The sequence below is a fragment of the Rhinoderma darwinii genome, chromosome 7 (genome assembly GCF_050947455.1).
Source record: "Rhinoderma darwinii isolate aRhiDar2 chromosome 7, aRhiDar2.hap1, whole genome shotgun sequence".
NCBI classification, from domain to species: Eukaryota; Metazoa; Chordata; class Amphibia; order Anura; family Rhinodermatidae; genus Rhinoderma; species Rhinoderma darwinii.
In genome coordinates this window covers 105,701,297-105,726,014 of record NC_134693.1, presented here as the reverse complement: position 1 = coordinate 105,726,014, position 24,718 = coordinate 105,701,297, and the positions used below count along the sequence as shown (strand labels likewise).

At 43.9% G+C, this 24,718-nt stretch overlaps 1 protein-coding gene across 1 annotated transcript in view; it reads right to left on the bottom strand.

The window, feature by feature from the left end:
- Positions 1-23,463, bottom strand: part of CSF2RB (colony stimulating factor 2 receptor subunit beta) — a 109,443-nt gene extending 85,980 nt beyond the window's left edge. The window contains exons 1-6 of the mRNA XM_075833756.1: positions 23,374-23,463; positions 22,362-22,531; positions 19,989-20,143; positions 18,864-19,029; positions 10,008-10,164; positions 7,908-8,068 (exon numbers count right to left, since the gene is read on the bottom strand). Coding sequence (XP_075689871.1) covers positions 7,908-8,068; positions 10,008-10,164; positions 18,864-19,029; positions 19,989-20,143; positions 22,362-22,531; positions 23,374-23,405 — 841 coding nt within the window. The 5' untranslated portion in view covers positions 23,406-23,463. The remainder of the gene's footprint in view (positions 1-7,907; positions 8,069-10,007; positions 10,165-18,863; positions 19,030-19,988; positions 20,144-22,361; positions 22,532-23,373) is intronic.
- Between the last annotated feature and the right edge of the window lie 1,255 nt (positions 23,464-24,718).

Sequence of the window (24,718 nt, the reverse complement as noted above, 5' to 3'; positions counted from 1 at the left end):
AATTATTGTTAATCAATTCGTTATTTGAACTACTATAACACTATATTACTAGAATAATAATACTACATTACTATAATAATAGCGCTAGGTTTAAAATTTGAGATATTTCTCCACGTGCTTATTTCATCAATCCAGCTTTCCAGTTTAAGTGTCGCTAAATGCAGTCCGGCGGCTCAGTTAGCACACATGTCATGATTGGGCAGCCCCTTTTTAGATAGTGCCGCAGTGCCCTCTGTGGATGCTGCCGCAGTGCCCTCTGTGGATGCTGCCGCAGTGCCCTCTGTGGATAATGCAACACACCCCTAGATAAGGCCACAGTGCCCTCTGTAGATAAGGCCACAGTGCCCTCTGTAGATAAGGACACAGTGCCCTCTGTAGATAAGGCCACAGTGCCCTCTGTAGATAAGGCCACAGTACCCTCTGTAGATAAGGCCACAGTGCCCTCTGTAGATAAGGCCACAGTGCCCTCTGTAGATAAGGCCACAGTGCCCTCTGTAGATAAGGCCACAGTGCCCTCTGTAGATAATGCAACACACCCCTAGATAATGCCAGTGTCCTCTTCAGATACTGTCACACACCCACTTGTAGATAACGCCACAGTGCCCTCTGTAGAGGCTGCCACAGTGCCCTCTGTAGAGGCTGCCACAGTGCCCTCTGTAGAGGCTGCCACAGTGCCCTCTGTAGAGGCTGCCACAGTGCCCTCTGTAGAGGCTGCCAAAGTGCCCTCTGTAGAGGCTGCCAAAGTTCCCTCTGTAGAGGCTGCCCCAGTGCCCTCTGTAGAGGCTGCCCCAGTGCCCTCTGTAGAGGCTGCCCCAGTGCCCTCTGTAGAGGCTTCCCCAGTGCCCTCTGTAGAGGCTGCCCCAGTGATGTCAGGGGCTTGCTCAGAGCTGGAGTCCCGGAGCAGAGCCGCTTCTGGCACTCTGCCTGGGATTTCAGCTCTGCTCCTGACATCACTGTCCATATATGGACAGATATGTCAGGGGCAACCCCAGAGCTGGAGTCCCAGGCAGAGCGCTAGTAGGCTCTTCCTGGGACTCCAGCTGTGCTCCTGACATCACTGGGACTCCTGCTCTGGGGAAGCCCCTGACATCATTGTCGATGTATGGACAGCGATGTCAGAGGCTTCCCCAGAGTCCCGGAGCAGAGCCGATAATAGCGCTCTGCCCGGGACTCCGCTCTGGGGAAGACCCTGACACACTGTCCATATATGGGCAGCGATGTCAGGGAATTCCACAGAGTCCCGGAGCAGAACCGACACCAGCGCTCTGCTTGGTACTCCGGCTCTGGGGAAGCCCCAGACATCGCTGTTCATATGTGGACAGCGATGTCAGGGAATTCCACAGAGTCCAGGAACAGAGCCGACACCAGCGCTCTGCTCCACTCTGGGGAAGACCCTGACACACTGTCCATATATGGGCAGCGATGTCAGGGAATTCCACAGAGTCCCGGAGCAGAGCCGACACCAGCGCTCTGCTCGGGACTCCGGCTCTGGGGAAGCCCCAGACATCGCTGTTCATATGTGGACAGCGATGTCAGGGAATTCCACAGAGTCCAGGAGCAGAGCCGACACCAGCGCTCTGTTCCGCTCTGGGCAAGACCCTGACACACTGTCCATATATGGGCAGCGATGTCAGGGAATTCCACAGAGTCCCGGAGCAGAGCCGACACCAGCGCTCTGCTCGGGACTCCGGCTCTGGGGAAGCCCCAGACATCGCTGTTCATATGTGGACAGCGATGTCAGGGAATTCCACAGAGTCCAGGAGCAGAGCCGACACCAGCGCTGTGCTCCGCTCTGGGCAAGACCATGACACACTGTCCATATATGGGCAGCGATGTCAGGGAATTCCACAGAGTCCCGGAGTAGAGCCGACACCAGCGCTCTGCTCGGGACTCCGGCTCTGGGGAAGCCCCAGACATCGCTGTTCATATGTGGACAGCAATGTCAGGGAATTCCACAGAGTCCAGGAGCAGAGCCGACACCAGCGCTCTGCTCCGCTCTGGGCAAGACCCTGACACACTGTCCATATATGGGCAGCGATGTCAGGGAATTCCACAGAGTCCCGGAGCAGAGCCGGCACCAGCGCTCTGCTCGGGACTCCGGCTCTGGGGAAGCCCCAGACATCGCTGTTCATATGTGGACAGCGATGTCAGGGAATTCCACAGAGTCCAGGAGCAGAGCCGACACCAGCGCTCTGCTCCACTCTGGGCAAGACCCTGACACACTGTCCATATATGGGCAGCGATGTCAGGGAATTCCACAGAGTCCAGGAGCAGAGCCGACACCAGCGCTCTGCTCCACTCTGGGCAAGACCCTGACACACTGTCCATATATGGTCAGCGATGTCAGGGAATTCCACAGAGTCCCGGAGCAGAGCCTGTACTAGCGCTCTGCCCGGGACTCCGGCTCTGGGGAAGCCCCAGACATCGCTGTTCATATGTGGACAGCGATATCAGGGAATTCCACAGAGTCCGGAGCAGAGCCGACACCAGCGCTCTGCTCGGGACTCCGGCTCTGGGGAAGCCCCAGACATCGCTGTTCATATGTGGACAGCGATGTCAGGGAATTCCACAGAGTCCAGGAGCAGAGCCGACACCAGCGCCGCATGCTTGAGACCCCTGACTTAGCTCCTAATTTCTGTATCCAATGTGGGGTATGCAATATAGTGGATGTGTATATTGCTAATGTATTTAAGTCGTTTACACAGATGCAGAGTGATTTTGATCTACCTAGGGAAGATTTTTACAGATATTTGCAATATCGCCATGCTCGTGAAAGCCAATATCCGATGTCAGGGGTTAACTTTTCACTATTTCCGTTGATAGGGGTTTTTAAATCCAAAGGTCCGAGGGGATTGATATCAGCCATTTACACCTCCTTTATCCAGTCTAAGTTGGCCAGTACACAATTACCAGTAAAAGACAAATGGGAGGTGCTTATAACAGACCTGTCGGGAGAGGATTGGGAGCAGATACTTTCCTCCCCACTATCGGTACCTCCCGCTGCCAATAGTAAAATGATCAATAATACATCAAAGTTATCTTACGCCAGTGAGAATGCATAAAATCGGTAGATACCTAATCCTGAATGTCATAGGTGCCGTTTTCCAAGATCTGACTTCTGGCATATGATGTGGGCGTGTCCAATAATCTCCTCTTTTTGGGAAGAGGCGGTACAAGTGAGTACAGGGGTGGCGCTACTCCCGGTTCCCTTTAGCCCACAGGTGGGTTTATTTGGTATATTGCCTGAAGATCAATGGCCTTACTATACAAGTATCCTTCTCCAGGAGTGGCTATTTATGGCACGTAAGACCATTGCACTCAAGTGGATGGATCCGAGATCTCCTAAAATTTCTAAGTGAAAGTCTATGATTAACTCGATAATTCCTTATGAACGAGTACTGTATAAACGACGGGGGTATAAAAGTGAATTCTCTAGGATATGGGAGGCGTAGTGTGACTCGTTCCTCACTTAGTACACCCCGCACAGGTTTTTGAATCTTAGAGACTTACTTCAGTGCATGATGCATGTCTTAAAGCTCCTAAAGAACATCTTACCATTTTCTTTCTTCATAAAGCATATACAAGATTGTGTATATCTATTGGGTGTCAATGATGCTGCACATGTTTGGCTGTATACATATGTCAATGTACCGCTGCTTTGTTCGGTACCAATTCCTGTCTTATATCTTGGCAAGTATATTTCATCTTTGTTGTATACTAAATGCATTTGTACTGCAATTTTTCAATAAAACAAGTTTTAAAAAAACAAACAACATATATATAGAGTGCATTTGGAAAGTCTTCAGACCCTTTCAATTTTTCACATTTTGTTATTGAGGCCTTGTGCCTTGTATCATTCTACACTCAATACCCCATAATGACAAAGTGAAAACAGAATGTTAGTAATCTTTGCTAATTTATTGATAAGGAAAAACTAAAATATTGCATTGATATTAGTATTCAGACCCTTTACTCAGTACTTAGTTGAAGCACCTTTGGCAGCGATAACAGCCTCCAGTCTTCTTGGGTATTATCAGAGCCGCACTGTCCATGAGGCGAGATGAGTGGCCTGTGCCACTGAAACCACCCGCCTCAACCCTATCCTGCACTATAATTGTATCTGCATCTATAGGACGCGGAAATAATTACATGCATAAGCGCTGCATAAGATGTCATCGCGCCGCTTGTATTGTTGAAAGACGCTGATTGGCAGGGCAAAATGACTTGCCCTGCCACTTAGCGCATTTTACGGACGCAAGCGGCCGCTTGCATCGTTAAAAGGCTCTGAGTGGCAGGGAAAGTAATTCTGCCACTCAGCGTCAACGACGCTAGCGGCGCAATGACGTCATTTCGCAGCTTGCATCGTTCAGCCCCAGCAGACCTGCTCAGAAGAAAGCAGGCCTGCATTGCAAGAGGATGGTGCAGGAACGGGATCAGGTGAGTATGCAAAGTTTCTTTTTTTTTCTCTGAAAAGTGTGTGCCATTATCTACAGGGGGAAGCGGCTGTATTTCGGACACTATACACAGGGAAGGCTGTATGTGGGGCACCATCTACAGGGGGCTATATGTGGAGCACTATCTACAAAAAGGGGTATATGTGGGGCACTATCTACAGGGGGCTGTATGTGGGGCACTATCAACGAGGGAGCTATATGTGGGGCACTGTCTACAGGGGGGCTATATGTGGGGCACTATCTACAGGGGCTACTATCTATAGAGGGCTCTATGTAGGGCACTGCCTACAGGGGCTCTATGGGGCACTAGCTATATGGGGCTCTATGGGGGGCAGTATCTATAGGAGGCTCTATAGCGGGCACTATATATGTGAGGCACCGTCTACAGGGGGCTTTATGCGGGGCACTGTCTACAAGGGCTTTATGTTGGGCACTGTCTACAGGGGTTCTATGTGCGGCACTGTCTACAGGGCGCTCTATAAGGGGGGCTCTATGGGTGGGCACTATCTACAGGGGGCATTGTGTTTGGGTGGGACACAGTGTATGGTGCTATTATAATCAGGGACAAAGTGTATGGCGCTATTATAATTAGAGGTGCAGTGTATGGCGCTATTATATTTAGGGGCGTAGTGTGTGTCACCATGAGAATCTTATCTTCATTTATAGGTGCAGAAATGTTTGAAAAGTGAGAAGCTGAAGACATCTGTGTGGCAAACTGAAGAAATGGGCTGTGGCCGGGAGAAGTGATCATAGAGGTCTGGACCGGATGGAGAAGAAAAGAGAAAAAGAACTAAAATCTGATAAGGCGTCTTCTGTGAGTCAATTAATGTTAATGTTGATTCTGCCTCTAATAAGTACTGTACGGTATGATCTGCAAAGAGATGATGGGTGGTATGTTTTTTTTTTTTGTGAAACAGCAACTCCCAGCATATCCTTACCATTGTTCGGGCCATGCCGGGAGTTGTAGTTTTACGCCGTACAAAACTCTACAGCAGGGGTTGCACTAAATTTAACTGTATTTGGGCTGGTGCTGTATTTATATATTGAGCTTGGTTCTGGTGTTGTATATATGTACTAAACTTGGTTCTGGGGCTGTATTTATGTAATGAGCTTCGCTCTGGTGCTGTATATATGTACTGAGCTTTGTTCTGGTGTATTTATGTACTGAACTTTGTTCTGGTGCTGTATATATATACTAAGTTTTGTTCTGGCGTTGTATTTATGTACTGAGCTTTGTTCTGGTGCTGTATATATGTACTGATCTTTGTTCTGGTATTGTATTTATGTACTGAGCTTTGATCTGGCGTTGTATATATGTACTCAGCTTTTGTTCTGGGGATGTATCTATGTACTGAGCTTGGTTTTGTTCCTGTATTTATGTACTGAGCAATGTTCTAGTGCTGTATATATGTACTGAGCTTGGTTCTGGTGCTGTATATATGTATTGAGCTTGGTTCTGATACTGTACATATGTATGAGCTTGGTTCTGAAGCTGTAATTATGTAGGATATATTTATAATAACAAAATTGCAGGGCAGATGGAATTGTTGCAATTCATTGTATATTTAATGGGAACCTGTCAGGTAGTTTTAACCCCTTGAACCGCTATCGTGCAGTAATACATGACCTGACAATATTTCCAAATATTCCCTTGTATGTTTTTTTCAGATGCAGCAAAATCTATGCATTTTAGCTGTGTAAAATGGCCCACACTATATGCTAATTACTCATTAAAGGGTCATGGGGCAGTGACGCTATCCTAAAGAGTCACATAGTCCTGCCTTCAACCCCACCTTTCCATGCTTAATTGACATCCCCTGGCTGGTATACATCACTAACAGCTTCCTCCAACTTTCTTGGATACGCCATTGTCTTATACTACTTTGGCACGCACCATACAGCGAAGTGTACTCTGCCCGACTTCATAACTGCTCCGCGCATGCCTGGGGAGTACAAGGCAACGACGCATCCACAAGAGTTGGAGGAGGCTGATAGTGATGTAAAACAGTCAGGGGGATGTCAATCAAAAACTCGGGGCGCCTTTAGAATTCTTTAAAATGCTAGAATCGACCCTGGGTATGATGCCACAAGGTTTGTACACCTGCATTTGGGCTTTTCTGCCTCCGTAGATCATTTCAAGCTCTGTCATGTTGGATGGACACCGTCGGTGGACAGCCATTTTCAGGTCTCTCCAGAGATATTTGAGTGGATTCGAGTCAGGTCTCTGGCTGGGCCACTCAAGGACATTCACAGAGTTGTCCCTAAGCCACTCCTGTGTTGTTTTGGCTGTGTTCTTAGGGTCTGAGGACCAGAGCACTCTGGATCAAGTTTTCATTAAGAATATTTCTGTACTTTGCTCCATTCATCTTTTCCTCAACACTGACCAGTCTCCCTGTCCCAGCTGATAAAAAATACCCCCGCAGAATGATGCTGTCTCCCCCATGCTTCGCTGTAGGAATGGTATTGAGCAGGTGATGAGCAGTGCCTGGTTTCCACCAGACATGACCCTTAGAATGGAGGCCAAAAAGTTCAATCTTGGTTTCATCAGACCACATAATCTTGTTTCTCATAGTCTTATAGTCCTCCAGGTAGGCTTTCATGTGTCTTTTACTGAGGAGAGGCTTCTTTCTGAACACTTTGACATAAAGCCTAGACTGGTGGAGTCCTGCAGTGATGGTTGACCTTCTGGAAGTTTCTCCCATCTGCACACAGGATCCTTGGAGCTCAGCCAGAGTGACCATTGGGTTCTTGGTCACCTCTCTTACCAAGACCCTTCTCCCCCGATTACTTGGTTTGGTGGGGCGGCCAGCTCTCGGAAGAGTTCTGGTTGTTCCAGACTTCTTCCATTTAAGAATTATGGAGGACACTGTGCTCTTGGGAACTTTCAGTGCAGCATAGATTTTTTTTGTACCCTTCTCCAGATCTGTGCCTCCACACAATCCTGTCTCTAAGCTCTACAGGCAGTTCTTTCTTCTTCATGACTTGTTTTTTTCTCTGATATGCATTGTCAGCTGTGAGACCTTATATAGACAGGGTGTGTCTTTCCAAATCATGTCCAATCAAATGAATTTACCACAGGTGGATTCCAATCAAGGTGTAGAAACATTTCAAAGATGATCTAGATAAATGGGTGTCCCCCAGAGCTAAATTTCAAGTGTCATTACAAAGGGTCTAAATACTTATGTCTTTGCAAAATTTGCGTGTTTCATTTTTAATAAACTTAAAAAGAAAATAACAATTCTGAATTCACTTTGTCATTATTGGTTATTGAGAGCAGAATGATGAGGGAAAATGTGCATTTTTTTAATTTTAGCACTAGGCCTCAACATAACAAAATGTAAAAAAAAGTGAAAGGGTCTGAAGACTTTCCGAATGCACTGTTTATATATTATAATATTCCACATAGATTTCCGGGACTGCAACATAGTATCGTGTAAGTAGAATATTACTCACTATGTTTGTAAGGTTTGAATTTTCTCTGCTCCTCTTGTGGTCGGACTTGAATGTGGAAAGAGTTGTTTGCCTGAGAAGAGTGGATTTGGAATGTGCAGTTGTACAATACGTAAGGCGTCCCATCTTTCATTCGACTTGACGGATTAATGCATGGCTTCTCTCTGAGAACAGACATATGAAGAGATTTATCAAAACTGTCCAAGGCAGCAATCATAGCTCACCTTTCATTTCTTAAACTGCTCTGTAAACATGCAAGCTGCACTGTAATAGGTTGACGTGGGCAACAAGGCCAGTTTTTCTGTTAGATAATTTTTATAAAAGAGGCTTATTCTCTATTAAAGGGGTTGGTTGCGTTTTATTTTTTCTATTTATTTATTTATAGAATAGGAAATCATACAGATTTCTAATATACATGTATTTAAAATTCTGCTCACATGCATTTCTTATAACAGTGTAGTTGCCTCTGTCTAAAAAAATAAAAATGGTATAGCCCACAGATTTGTCCATAGTAATGCATCCATAGGATAACTGAATGAACTAAAGATGGTGTCAGTTATGTGATCAACATCATGTGACCTCCTCGCATCCAGGTAACACTGTTCAGGTATATAACAGGTGAATTAGGCTTTGTTCACATCTGTGTCAGGGCTCCATTCTGGCATTCCGTCAGAGCTTACCGTCAGAACGGTGCCATGACTGAAACAAATGTAAACCATAGGTTTCCGTTTCCATCACCATTGATTTCAATGGTGACGAATCCGGTGCAAATGGTTTACGTTTGTCTCCGTTGTGCAAGGGTTCTGTAGTTTTGACGGAAGCAATACCGTAGTCGTCTATGGTATCGCTTCCATCAAAACGACCAAACCCTTGCACGATGGAGACAAACGGAAACCATTTGCACCGGATCCGTCACCATTGAACGGTTTCTGTTTCTTTCAGTCAGGGCTCCGTTCTGAAGGAAAGCTCAGATGGAACGCCAGAACGGAGCCCTGACGCAGATGTGAGCGAAGCCTAATGGGTTATTAGGGAGCAGAAATGTTGTAGTGTTTCTACATACAGCAGCATCTCCTCATCATGTCTGTCAGGAGCAGCTCTTACAGTCTTCTCTCTGTCTCCTCTGCGTGTGCTGTTTTTTATTTAACTTTATTAACAACATGATAACATCTCATAGAGATAGGCACCATGCCTTATAAGACATGTTTGTGAGCAGAATTTCTAATACAAATACTGTATATCAGAACACTGTATGATTTCCTATTCAGAAATAAGTAAAAAAATAAATAAAAACTGGACAACCCCTTTAAAAGAAAATATTGGAAAAAGGATACTAAGCATTATGTAACTGCATGTCCCAACAATAATGATTTCTGCATCTTTTAGGCCGGGTTCACACATAGCGTGAATACTGTGGATTTTGTTAAACGGATTACGTTGCAGAAAATCCACCGCATAATACAGTAGCAGCTGTGGATGAGATTTAGACAAATCTTATACACGCGCTGCGTAACGGATAAGCGGAGAAATCACTCAAAAATTGTTCGGCAGTGCGTTTTTTTAATCCCCAGCATGTCAACTGTATTTGCGTAATCGCTGTTAGATTGTTACAGGTTTTCCCCATTGTATTCAATGGGGAGGTAAAACCTGCAACATATAGTAGATTTGTGACTTTTGTGGCTGGCCTCCTGGGATGACGTTTCACGTGACCGCTGCAGCCAATCACAGGCACATGGGATGAAACGTCATCCCAGGAGGAGGGGCTGCAGGACAGCAGAGCATTGCCATGGCTACGGGTAAGTATGAAACTTTTTTTTTTTAAGTGCAGTTTTCCACAGCGGTCATTTCGGCTGAAAAACGTTTTGGTGCGGTTTTCTGGCCGGAATACTCTGCGGCGACCAAGGTGGATACAGAGTGTGCTTTTATGCAGCGTATCCACCCTGTGTGAACTGCCCCTAAGTGGGCATGGCTTATCAAAAAGGGGTAAAAAATATGGATACAACAAGCTGAGCGAAAATATATGGCCACATGCAAAACAGGAAAATGACGTGCACTTACTTATTTGAAGTTTTTTTTTAGATAAAGATGAATCAAATCATAACTTACCCATAAATAAATGACTTGGTTGTACTATTACTAGCACCATCTTTGTAGTACAACATGTAGGACATTGAGCTTAGTTCTTTTCTCACTTCCCAGCTGCACTTCATCTGTGTATTTCCATCATATTCACAGTGCGGGTTTTGAGGGATAGCTCTGTCCTCTGGGGAAACACCGCATTATGAAAAGTTATATAGCAACAAATAAGTAAGGTAGAGATTTTCATTTTTTACTTTGTGTTATACTGATAGAAACTGATACATGTATATACAGTATGTACAGTATTTATTTATTCTTATGGGAATAAAGGATTGGGAACATAAAAATGCAACATGCCCAATCCTTCTTTCCTCGCACATCTGCCATGAGAGAAGGAATGAAAGACCCTCCATACGCATTAAAGTGTTGGCTGATCGCAACAAAATCATTGGGTTTGGCTTATTTTTATCTAATTTGTAATGCCAAAAGAATGGCTAGTAGTCCATTCTATGCAGGCCTGGCCTTAGTAAGCAGGGCCGTATAAACTGCTACTTCTATGTTTTACCACACCAAGGAATTGATGAAGACTGATGCAGTTAAGGGTATTTCTACACCAATTTGTCATCTGTTCCAGTCTGGAACAGATGACAAATAACTAAAAAAAACTATGCAATTGAGCACAAAAGTTCTTTCATCATCCCATTAGTTTCAGAGGATGGAAAAACATCAATTTGTCCACCATTAAAGATATTAAGACAAAATCTGTTTTTCTATGTGTTGTTTTTAACATTCAAATCAATGTGATGACAGATAAAAAATTTATGTCATGACGGACAAGACGAGAAATATTATTGGTACTTTACGAAAAAATTGCATTCAAATGAGGCGACCAAAATAGATGTTCCCAGAATGGTTTCATATTGAGTAGCTCAAGAGGTACTACAGTACCATATGTTTGTATTAGGGAAAATGCAGTAGGCTTTTTAAATTGAAACTGTTATCACTAGGGAATGTGCAGGGGAAATGTAGTATTCCATACCTGTCATTTAAATGAATGACCAACCAAATAATATATGGATGTACCGAGTCTGATGGAGCAGAAGCTGCTCTTTGTTAATGGGTCTTCCTTTGGCTAATAGAGGGGACCCCTCTATGATGTCTATATATATGGGGCATCTGGAAAGAGGTGGTCTTGGTCAGACAATCTCTTTATAGTGTAACTAATCTTTTAAAAGACTTTTGACATATCAAAGAGACATGTCAGAAGTTTTGATTGGTTGGTGTCTGAGAACCCCACCGATCACTATAACGAAGCTGCAGAAGCGCTCGGGTGAGCGCTGTGCCACTAAACTAACGTTTCTAAATTACTTTCCTCGGCTTTCCTCAGAGTACTTTCTCAATAGAAAGTCTATGTGTTTGTACACCACTTGTTCAGAAATTAAGCAGCACAGCGCTCACCCGAGTGCTTCTGATGCTTCATATTAAAGATCTGTGGGAGTCTCAGTGCTTAGGCCCCCACTGATCAAAACTTCTGACATGTCGCTATTAAATGTCAAAAGTTTTTTAAAAGTTTAGTTACCCATTAATAATTCAAAGTATGAAATGTGTCAATTCCCAATGCTTTATATTTAACATATATTTGTGAATTATTAACTTGTCTTAAAAGTATAGCACCAATTGCAAGCATTGGTTTTGGACACAGATAGTAGCCTCCCAAGATTTCCTTCCATAGATTTCACCAGTATGTTTTACCAGTTGAGTAAAGATAAATATTTAACCACACTGCAGCAGTAGGCTTATTCTACATATGTAGGAATGTCCCCAGAGGGTTGGTAGTTTATTAAAGGCAGGTATTAACATTGAATTAATCGAGGGCTTGTGTTGGGGGCAGTGGTTTGGTGTAGTCATTCAATAATTCAATACCACTCACAATAACACTCTTATGAGATCGCAGCAGTACTTGTGTTTCCACGGATGACAGCTCCTGAGCACAGACTGCATTATGAGTCACTCAACCATTATATAGTAACAATGTGAAAAATAAGTCTGTGGTCAATAGTGGTCACCTGATCACTTAATTCACTTAGGGTAAAGTAAGTGAAGAGAAAACAGTTTTACACTTCTGCTGTACTACAGGTGTGACTCTAACATGACATAATGAGGCCCCGCCAAAACAGGGACCATGGGGACCAGTGGCAGACAATCCCATCTAAAGCTGACAGTAGAGCAGGTCTCTCACTGCTGGTGTTTATCAAATTTATAGGCGATTTCACAAATAACCTATTGATTTTTATTTAACCCCGTCGGGACAAAGCCATTTTGGATTTTTCCTTTTCGGTTTTCACTCCCCGCATTTCAAGAGCTATAACTTTTTTATTTTTTGTCAATAGAGTGGTGTGAGGGCTTATTTTGTGCGGGAGGAGTTGTAGTTTATTTTGGTATCATTTATAGTTCCATATAATGTATTGGAAAACTGAAAAAAAAATCTTTGCAGGTTGAAAATGGAAAAAACTGTGATTCCTCAATTGTTTTTTGGGTTTTGTTTTTACGGCTTTCACCGTGCCGTAAAAACGACAACTTATATTTATTCTGTGGCTCAATACGATTACGGTGATACCAAATTTATTTAGTTTTTTTTAAATTTTACTACTTTTATTGATAATAAACTTTATTAAAAAAAACGAAATGTTTTGTGTCGCCACATTCTGAGAGCCATTGATCACTTCTTATTACATTTTATTTGAAAGCTAAGTTGACCAAAAAACAGCGATTTTGGTGTTTTCCATTTTTATTGTTTACGGAGTTCACCGTGCGCATTAAATAATGCTATATTGTAATAGTTCAGACTTTTACGGATGCAGCGATACCAATTTTGATAACTTTTTTTATTTTTTACATTACTTTAGGGGGAAAAGGTTTTTTTTTTTAAACTTTTAATATATATATATTTTTTCACTACTAAAAACTATTTTTTACACACTTTATTAGCCCCCCTAGGGGACTTGGACCTGTGATCGTTAGATCGCTTGTACAATATACTGCAGTATATCGTCATTTTTACAGGCATCTGTTAAGCCCTGCCACATGCAGGGTTTAGCAGAGGCAGAGTGAAGGCAGCCCTGGGGGCCTTCATTAGGCCCCTGGGCTTCCATAACAACCGTCGTCACCCCTTGATCTTACTCCGGGGGGGGCGATGAGCTGTCGGAGGGGGCCGCCCCCTCTTTTAGACGCCTCAGATGCTGCGGTCGTGATTGACCGCAGCATTTGAGGGGTTAAACAGCCAGGAGCAGTGCGATCGCTGCTCCAGGCTGTTAGTCCCAGGTGTCCGCTGTCAAATACAGCCGACACCCGCAGCATATGGAGTGCGCTCAGCGCGTGAGCGTGCTCCAAACAACACATCCCGCACCCGGATATAATGGCACGTCAGGGTGCGAGAAGGGGTTAAAAGGGTTTTCCAGGGAGATAAAATTGATGGCCTTTCCTGAGGATAGGCCATTATTTTCACGTTGGAAGAAGGTCCACACCTCTGCTGATCAGATGTTTAAAGGGGCTGCGGCACTCGTGCGAGCACTAGTTCCCCTTCATTCTTTTCACTGCTCCATACTGTAGCGGCAGTTTTACATTTACGGTATTACATTTACTTGAATGGGAATAGGCTATTCTACTGTGAACCGCCGCTACAAGTGTGTCGGCGTTTCATATTATTGAGTAGTGTGAGCAATGAAGGGGAATAAGTACTCGCTTGAGCACGGCAGACCCTTTCAAGCAGCTTATTGTCGGGGTGCTGAAAGTGGACCACCACCGATCAGACATTGGTGGCCTACACTGAGAATAGGCCATCAGTTTTAACTCTCTGGAAAACCTTTTAAACCCCTTCCTGCCGCAGCCATTTCCTCCCCACCTACCAAAAGCCATAACTTTTTTCTTTCTCCGTCAATATATTCATATGAAGGCTTGATTTTTGTGGGGCGAGTTGCAGTTTTTCATGACACCATTTATTATGCCATATAATTTACTGGGAAACAGGAAAATAATTCTTTGTGGGGTGGAATGGGAAAAAAACAGCGTTTCCTCCATTTTTATGCCGTTCACCGTGCTATAAAAACAACATGTTAACTTTATTCTGCTTCTCAATATGATTACGGCGATACCAAATTTACACAGTTTTTTTTAATATATTTTACTACTTTTACAAGAAAAAAACTAATTGTCAAAAATAAAATTAATTTTTTTGTTGATTGAGCAGTAGTAGAGGGCTTATTTTTTGCAAGACAAATGTTGTTTTTAATGCTACCATTTTGAGGTACATGCCGTTTTTGATCACTTTTTATTTCATTTTATTCACTTTTTTTATTCCATTCGGAGGCAGGACTTGTGCTCCAGACTATAAAAGCTGTCATAAGCAGGGCTGGCCTTAGGGGTGTGCGACCTGTGCCATTGCACAGGGTGCATCACTCCAGCAGGTGGAAGGGGGCGCTGCACTGGTTCCCTTTCCCTGCTTTTTTCAGAAGCGCCTGAGCCCGGCAACTCAGCAGTCGCCTTTCTGCCCAGGCGGTTCCTCACTCAGTGGCATCGCTACCGCTGTAGCAGCCTTAGCGGCTGCAAGCAGAGACACCGGGCATGAGGGCGGACGGGCCTCCCCAATGGCTGGTGGCGCCACTGCGGCTGCTACAGCGGTAGCAATGCCACTATAGCAGCAGGGAGGGAGCATAGCAGGGAGGTATCTTCCTGCTCTGCTATCAACTAGCGCCACTGTAGCTCCCTGAAGGAGCGGAATCCCCATGTGGCTGGGGATTCCACTCACGGACAGAGCACTTGATGTCTCTGTCCATATATGGACAGACATCAGGGGCAACTCTTGAAGCGGATCCCCGTCTACAGCGTTGCCGACGCTGTGACTAGGGATTCCACTCCAGGAGAAGCCAGTGACGTCACTGTCCATAAATGGACACAGACAACAGGGTGTCTTCTGGAGTGGAATCAACAGGGTGATCTTCTGGAGTGGAATCCCCGGCGACAGCATTGGCAACGCTGTCGACGGGGATCCCACTTCAGGAGTTGCCCCTGATGTCACGTCTATATATGGACAGAGACATCAAGCGGAGTGCTCCAGGAGCGGAATCCCCGGATGCAGGGGGATTCCGCTCCTTCAGGGAGCTACAGTGGCGCTATCTACAGGAAGGGGGGTGGTATCTACAAGGGGGCTGTGGGCTGTGTGACACTACCTACAAGGGGGCTGTGTGGCACTACCTACAAGGGGGCTGTGTGGCACTACCTACAAGGGGGCTGTGTGGCACTACCTACAAGGGGGCTGTGTGGCACTACCTACAAGTGGGCTGTGTGGCATTACCTACAGGGGGCTGTGTGGCACTACCTACAAGGGGGCTGTGTGGCACTACCTATAAGGGGGCTGTGTGGCACTACCTACAAGGGGGCTATGTGGCACTGCCTACAGGGGGCTGTATGGCACTATCTACAGGTGGAATCTGTGAGTGGTGGACTGATGGTCATTTTAGTGAGAGTGGCGGGCTGATGGTCATTTTACTCTGAGTGGGGGGCTTATTGTTATTTTACTGTGAGTGGCAGGCTGATGGTCATTTTACTGTGAGAGGGTAGCTGATGGTCATTTTACTGTGTGAGGGGGGCTGAATGTCTTCAAGTGGTTTCCACTTCTGAGCTCCAATTGAAATTAATAGTAGGCAGATTTGGTGATTTTTTGCCTGCGTCTTTTGCATTAGTTTCAACGGCTTTAAAAAAACGCAAGAAAATAAAAGGTCAAACAACGCTATCAATTCAAAATCTGCTTCAAAATTCCTGAAGGAATTTTGAGGCAGATTTTTTTTGCCTTACAAAAAATGCTGTGTCAATATACCCTACGAACAGTGGCGTAACTACCGCCATAGCAGCAGTAGCGGCTGCTATGGGGCCCGTGGCATGAGGGGGCCCGTGTCGCCCGCTGGCACGGGCCCCCACCATGGCCGGAGGCTCCGCTAGCAGCCGCTATGGCTCCTACAGCGGGACGCCACTGAACACTACGGCAGAGCAGGGAGGTATCTCCCCGCTCTGCCATTAACTTGTTCCCGACCGCTGGCTGTGTTTTTACGGCCAGCGGTCAGGGTCCTTAAAACCCGAGCCATAGACTTTCTACGGCTCGGGTTTTAACTTGCTGCCCGCGCGATCGGGCAGCTGAATGTCGGGTCTCCGGCTGTCAGTGACTGCCGGGGACCCTGAGGAGAGGATAGAAGCAGCTTTCGCTGCTTCTGTCTTCTCTGATCACTTGTACACAGCGCTGAATGCGCGCTGTGTACAGGAATAGAGACAGCAGCAGCGGCGCTGTCTCTATTCCTCCCGGTGATGTCACATGATCGCCGGGTGCCGTTAGTGGCAGGCTGCTGCTGGGTCTTACTAGACCCAGCACAGCCCTATTAGTGACAATCGTCACTATGAGAGGGCTGATTTCCCCTGTAACTGGGGCTGCTGTGCAGCTCCAGTTACAGTGGAAAAACATGGTGTAAAAGAAAGAAAAAAAATATATAAAGTTCCCCAAAGGTCTTCTTTGACCTTTGGGGGACAGACCATAGTAATAAAAAAATAATAAAGTAAAGTGCAAAAAAAATGTAAATAATAAATACACATAAAATACCCACCCCAAAAAAAAAACGTTCCCCCCCGCCAAACATTGTTGTAACGCTAGCGCTGACCCAATTACCCTAATATAGACTATAGACATGTAATATATAAAAATTTACGGTAGACAATGACGATCACAAATAAAAGGTCTATTTTAGGGTAAAACTATGTTATTACCAAAAAAAAAATAGCTGAAATGTAAAAAAGCTTATTTTTGTACTATTATTTTCAAACTTTATCAATAAAAATTCTAAAATAGCAAAAAAGGTGTGTATAAAAATGATAAAAAATGAAACCTGCATTGTCTACGGAAAAAACGTCGCAAAAATCACGTCGTTAGCCCAGCAAATAAAAAAGTTAGAGCCATTTAACTAACCCGTGCTAAAAATGGCTAAACGATGTCTGGTCCTGATGGCGCAAAATAGAGCAAAAGACATGTATCCCCTCTCCACAGGACATCCACAGGACATGTATCCCCCCCTCTCCACAGGACATGTATCCCCTCTCCACAGGACATGTATCCCCTCTCCACAGGACAGGGGATACATGTGTGATCGCCTGCAGCGATAGGGAGAACGGGGGACTGAAAGTCCCCTGAAGTTCTCCATCACAAACCTCAGACTTCCGGGGTCTGTGTCGGCAGCTCCGTAGAAATGAATGGAGCGCCGGTCGTGCTTGTGCGCATGCGTGACCAGCGCTCCTTTAATTTTTATTGAGCTGCGCAGACGCCGGAAGTCAGAGGTTTGTCATGGAGAAGTTCAGGGGACTTTCAGTCCCCCGTTCTCCCTATCGCTGCCAGCGATCACTCATATATCCCCTATCCTGTGGAGATCCTGTGGAGAGGGGATACATGTATTTTGTAGGACACACTGTAGGTCGCATTTTTTTGGGAGGGGGGACGCTGTATGGCGTTCCCTACAGGGGGGGAGATGCTGTATGGCGTTCCCTACAGGGGGGGTGGCTGTATGGCGTTCCCTACAGGGGGGGAGCTGTATGGCGTTCCCTACAGGGGGGGGGCTGTATGGCGTTCCCTACAGGGGGGGGCTGTATGGCGTTCTCTACAGGAGGGGGGGCTGTATGGCGTTCCCTACAGGGGGGGCTGTATGGCGTTCTCTACAGGGGGGGGGCTGTATGGCGTTCTCTCCAGGGGGGGCTGTATGGCGTTCTCTACAGGGGGGCTGTATGGCGTTCTCTACAGGGGGGCTGTATGGCGTTCTCTACAGGGGGATGTATGGCGCTATCTACAGAGGGGGGGCTGTATGGCGTTATCTACAGGGGGGGCTGTAAAAAAGGCACTATCTACAAGGGGGGGGGGTTGTGTGACACCCAGGGGAGGGGGGCCCCAGTCAAAAGTTTGCTATGGGGCCCAGTCTTTCCTAGTTACGCCCCTGCCTACGAATGTAGTGCTTGTTTTTAGCCGTGTTCTGTCTTCTGCAAAAAAAATTTTGGTAGGGGTGCCCTGAGGAAATTTTATTTTTTCAGTGGTGCCTCGAGTCCGAAAAGGTTGGTAAACCCTGTACTAGGCTACAGGATCACGCTGGCCTACGCAAGGATCTTGTCGTGGAGCAGCTCAGTTCATCGTGGGAACGAGGCCTAGGTGAGTACAATTTTTTTTGGTTTGGGGGCACTGTCTACAAGGGGAGGTGGGGGGTTGTATGGCACGATCTACAAGGAGGAGGTGGGGGATTATGACACTGTCTACAAGGAGGAGGTGGGGGATTTTGGCACTGTCTACAGGGAGGCTGTATGGCACAATCTACAAGGAGCACTATCTACAAGGGGGGCTGTGTATGGCAGCTAGGGGAGGGGGCATTATACTGTGTGGGGACCACTAAGTGGACATTATACTGTGTAGGGGTATTACAGGTGGCAATATACTGTGTGTGGCACTTAGGGGGCATAATACTGTGAGAGCACAATTAGAGGACACAATACTGTGTCCTTGAAGGGGTTATAATATATTATATTATTATACTGTACGGGGGGCACTAAAGGGGCATAATACTGTGTGGGGGCACTATATAGGGCATTATACTGTGGGGGCATTATACTTTTTTATAGGGCATTTTTTTATGATGGGAGTGGGGCGCCGAAAGATAGTTTTGCATGGGGTGCCATCTATCCTTAGGCCGCCCTGGATAAGAGAGAATTTAGATGGATGGGCAGAACAGCAACAGGTTGCTAGGTTGACAGTACTGGGTTTCACAAGTTTTACTAACAGTTCATCGAAATTTTTGTTCTGTCCAAAAATACCTTCTTCAGGCAACGTCCATGCTATATTGTTGCTCCAGGCGCTACGGTACAGTTGTTCTTTGTCTGGTATAGCGCGGACCCTAAAAAGGTAAGTGCTCCCTGGAACAAATATCTGAGCACTAAAGCTGACTTCTGTCTCTCCCATAACATTAAGTATAGCAGCATCCTGAAAAGTAAAGATTAAAGTTAAATATACTGTATCCTGCAAGAAGGATAGCTCCAGCTGGTAGCAGATGAGATAGTTATACAACAGTGTTCTTATCATGGCACAATGTCCATGCACATGATAAGAGTGGTGGTTAAATTCTTGCAGACACTATATTCCTTTTCTACAGCGGGGACGTACACAAGGTTCCATAGCAAAATCAATATGGAGACCACAAAACGTCCCTTCCCCCATATAAAGCCATTAGATAAAGTAGGTTTGTCAAGTATGATCTGTGCACTATGCCTGGCATTATTATCTATGGGCTATGACTGATACTATTATTTTATCTATGCACTATGGCTTATACTATTTTTGTGTCTATGGGCTGTGACTGTTACTATTTTTCTATCTAGGCATGTGACTGGTATTATTACACTATCAATATACTATGTCCGGTACTATTATTGTATTATTGTATCTATAATACTGATACAGTCGGTACTGGTGTGGTTCAGCCCCACCTCCTGCCAAATTTCCAGACTCCATACAGTGGTTTGGGCTACAAATATAAGGTACTTTCAGGAGCTAAATAAAGACAAAAGCTGTTGGGGTAATACAAATAAGTTTCTAAACATACTACACGTTTGTTGTGAGGTGCTGGGAAGAAGGCCTTTCACCCTGATAGCTAGGGAAGCTATATGTTTAGTTAGAGGTTGGACAGCCTAGGGTTTATTTTGAACTGTTTTGTAAAAACTGCTTTTCGTGTATGAGACAATAAAGCTGGTTGCGGCCATTTTCAAATCGAATTCACTGTGTGGGAGTGAAAATTTTCTAGTGTGCCAACCATCTTGACCCTGGAGATGGCGATCCTGTGAGCTAACTTACAACATATACAGTACTATAAAATACATATCAATACATATCAATCCTGTCAACGGATAATTTTTTAAAAATTATTATTAATATTATTACTATACCTTCCAAGAATCCCAATCTTTTCTATAGTATGTGACTTGGTATAGTAGAAGTCCAGGGTTGGAAATATTATCAGGCATCCTCCAGCGTAGAATTATTGAACCATCCTTTGAATCAGACTTTTCGACCATTAAACCTTCTGGTGGTGGCATCCGAACTAAAAAAAAATAATTATATTTATTGTTCACGGACAACATGTCTTAAATGTGTTTTTCCCATGTCATAAAGTAATGTGCCATTACTGTCTTGTCTGGGGGGTCCTACCTCTTGAACCACCACCAATCCTGAGAATGAGCACAGATTTAACACTGCGTTAATCTATTCACTTGTAACAACACTAAACCAGCGCTGCGGCCCTTTAATTCTCAGGATATATCATAACTTTATGAGATGGGAATTGTTAGGAAATGTCAGTCCCTTTAAGATTACCATGACTACTAGTCTAGCTTCTGGGTGGTTCTGGTTTTAGTTGTTCAGCCTATCCTTTTTCTCTGTCTTTCTTCGTATCAGGTGTAAGGGGGAAGTACTTAAACCTGGGTTGCTTCTGTGTTCTTTGCTTGTGAATTTCCTGGTTTCCAAGTGTTTGATCAAGCTTTTGACTATACCCTGTACCTTTGGCTATTTTGACTTCTTGGAACTGGACCTCGGTTTGTCTCTGGATTGCTCCTTGCCCATGGATTTTTACTTTCTGCTCCCGGCTGGCACTGACCTCTGCTATTCCTGACATCCCTTAGCTTTGTGATTTGGACTTTCTGTTTACCCTTTGGCTGTCTTGCATCTCTTATCCAATACCAAACTCTGTTAAAACCATCCCGCCTTGCGGTGGGCTCTGGTGAAAACCATAGAGTAGCCCTAGGCCTCTTACACACAAGCGTGTTTGGTCCGTGATATATGGTCCGTACATCGGCCGCATTTCCCGGACTGAACACACTGCAGGGAGCTGGGCTCCTAGCATCATAGTAATCTATGATGCTAGGTGTCACTGCCTCGCAGCGGGACAGCTGTCCTGTACAGAAAACATGATTATAGTACGGGACAGCGAGGCAGTGACACCTAGCATCATAGATTACTATGATGCTAGGAGCTCGGCTCTCTGCAGTGTGTTTGGTCCAGGAAATGCGGCCGACGTACGGACTGTATATCACGGACCAAACATGCTCGTGTGTGGGAGGCTTTAGACTCTGTTGATCAGTATTGTGGTGGACTTAGGGTTGCGCATTTATTTGCATGCTCAGTCCCGACAGTCTCCAGCAGCCTTTGAGGAATCGCTCACCTAGCAACTCCTTAAACTTCCATCCTGGGAATTGCTTAACCAGTGATTCCATAACAGAAATAACCCTTTAATATCCATTTATCTTTATAAGAAATCTATAGCAGTGTATTGTACATTTTCACAAATCATTGACAGTCCTATAGGTCAGGTAAAGTAGTAAGCAGAAGAGGCACCAGTTTTGCTTGCAATTAAGTTCAGCATAAAGTGTGGTTAGCATTAGCTTTTCTATTAAAGGGTTTGTCTCAGCACAAACATTGATGGCATATCACTAGGATATGCTATTAATGTCAGTTTTAAGGGGGTTTCACCCATTATAGTCAACAGCCGACCGCCAAGTGAAGCAGATGGGAGACAAAATGACATGGTGCTTTCTCATTGCCGCTGTCACTTAATTCTAGCAATGGGTGAAGGTAACAGTGGTCGGAATCTGACCTACTTGACATGGTGGTATTTCCTAGCTATCAATGTTTGTTCTGAGACAACTCCTTAACTGGCTGCCGACTGTACACTGCATAAATACGGCAGGCAGTCATGGTCCTTAAAACCCGCCCCATAGTCACCTTACCAGGGCTGATTACAGTCGAAAAACATGGTGTAAAAGAGGAAAAAATAAATTTTTAAAAAAATCTCCCAAAGGTGTTTTTCTGACCTTTGATGGACAGATCATAATAATATAAAAATGAATGTAAAATAAAGTAAAAATTAATTAAATAATAAATACACATAAAATACCAACCCAAAAAAAACTTTCCCACGCTAATCAGTGTTGTAACGCTAGCCCTGACCCAATTACCCTAAAAAAGACATGTAATATTACAAAATTTAAAGTAGACAATGATGATCAAAAATAAAAGGTCTATATTAGGATAAAACTATCATATTACCAGAAAAAAAATAGATAGAATGTAAAAAAGCATATTTTTTAACTATTATTTTTGAAACTATTAGCCTAAAAAAAGATTGTATATAAAAATGATGAAAAAAGAAACCTGCATTGTTTCTAAATACCACGATGCTAGTCCAACAGATAATAAAGTCATTGTACATAGCTGCATTAGTTATAGTTTCCAGCGACCTGTGGATTTATTGTCTATTAGCTTACCAATAGAGTTTGGAATGATGTGAGTATTTCGACTCACATCACGCTTTGTTTGGAAGGTGTACATGGTAGTCATTGTATAGCTAAACTTTTCATTAATGCGACAGGTCATATAAACTTCTCCATCTTTTATCTTGCCAGAGTCATCTGGGTCACAGACTTGACTCCCACTGCTGCAAATGGAAGAAAAAAATACCGCAATTGAGGTCACACTTTATATAATCTCCCTGCTTAACAAACTGTACATGGATGCTGGGAAGTTATTTCTTTCTTCACGCTCATCACAATAGAAGTTCCTGTGAATGATGGTGTTATATTTGTTTTTCCTACAATTCATTTAAGAGCAATTACACATAATTTCAGAATTTATACTGCATTTTCCAGAATAAATTCTACCTAGACTACAGTTTAATTACAGACTTGGGTCCCCCTGGAAAAGTTGTGTGGGGGCCCTCCTGCTTGTGTGTTTATATACTGTAGTAGTTCTTTTACAAAAAAACGCAAACTTCTTGAGCTTCACCAAGTGTACCAGTGCACATTTTTACATTGTGAGACATAGGCTTACGTAAGATGGGCATCATAAAAAAGTTTGGCAATGAAAATATTGGAGATAGAAGTAAAAGGGTTTTGTTCCCTTTGAAGTAACGCTCTCTTTTCTTAGGTATTTCATAGATTATATTAGGGAATTGCATATATGGAGAAAAACTAACCCTTTAGTCATGAGAAAATTCTTTTAATGACATGCCAGTCTGCGGAATTTCAACTTCACAGACCTTGCCCATCAGAACATAGCTTTGACAGCCTGTATTCTGTTATCGGATTGTAGGCATCATAAAGAATTATAAGTATTGACTTATCCCTTACAGTGGCTTAATCCGCTGTGTAGACCTTGGAACCCAACATAGTTTTACCTGTTTACCAGACACTTTTAGCTACTGTCTAATCATACTGTCATTAAACAGGGCCGTGTTTGCTTCCACAGGGTTTTAATCTGTTAAATCCCTCACAGAAGTACCTGGACACATCGCTCCAGTGGATTAGGTTCATGGGGAGCAGTTGATGAGCTTCTGCACTTAATTTCCACTGACACCTCCAATGTGTTTTGTAGTTGTTGACACAGGTAAGAGAATCTAGAAGTGCAGAACCTGAAAGAGTAACATAAGGGAGATGTCTAAATAAGAACCAAATGACAGATCAAGCTAGACAGACAAAGTGATTAAGATACTGTATGAAAACTGGCTCAGTAATCTTCCTCTAATGATCCAATTAATTTTGTTGATATTACTTGATTATCAAGAAATAATGAGCAGATTGTGTATTGTGCACCTAGCAAGTCTTACATGGTAATAGATGATGAAAGCTCTCATCAATATTAATTTCCATGCTACTTTTCCAAAACGTAGACATCAGAATTGACAAGTCTTGCAAAGAACATGGTACATGGTTCAAAATATGACATATTGAGATAGAATAGATCAATTCATGGAAGAAAGGTGAACAGAATGAACTATAAGGTGAAGGTCTAAATACCCAATGTTTGGACATGTTAACAATATGCTTATGTCAGGATTGCCTATATTGTGGACAGAGTAGGTTAACAATTGGAAAGGAAACATTTGACCTTTGTAGGGAGTAGATGTTTGTTGGAGAACAACTGCCCCTGCACCTGATATCCACTGTGTGTAATTTCTCAATGGGAAGCCTGAATATCTCATTCATAGTGTAAACTCTGCACCAGACATCTACTCCCCATACCAGTCAATGACCTCCTGAGTTTGAGCGTGTCCTACCTAATTATTGTCTATCCAAGCTCAGAATATAGAATAGTGAAGGACTATCAACCCGTGATGTATACTATTCGCCCACCCATAATAGTTCTGCTGACAAATTCCTGTGTATGTTAATGTTTATAGCAAGCTTTGTTTCAAGAAAACACTGATGTATTTGAGTTGGTGTATCAGGCATTTATGAACACAGCTGTGGTGTATAAAGGGAGTGTTAATTTATTTTAAATCACGAAATTGGATTTATGCAAATAATTTTTGATGCAATGTTTGGCGCAGTTCCAATGCAAAGCCAGGAATGGATCCAAAAGGAAGAAAGAGTATAAAAGAAGAATTAATACCTCTCATCTCTTCTATCCACTTCTGTGTAGTGCATCGAAAACTGCATGGGTAAATCCAGACTAAGTCTAGAGCTGCACTCTTGACTTTTTTTGTGATGACAATCACACAATTTAACCATGACTCATGTGCAACCAAATGTCGCTGTGTAGCCCTAGATTTATTTGTGCTTTGAAAATGTAAACCTCTAGTTTTAATCATTTTTAATCCCATGACTATACCATACTCATGGTCAGA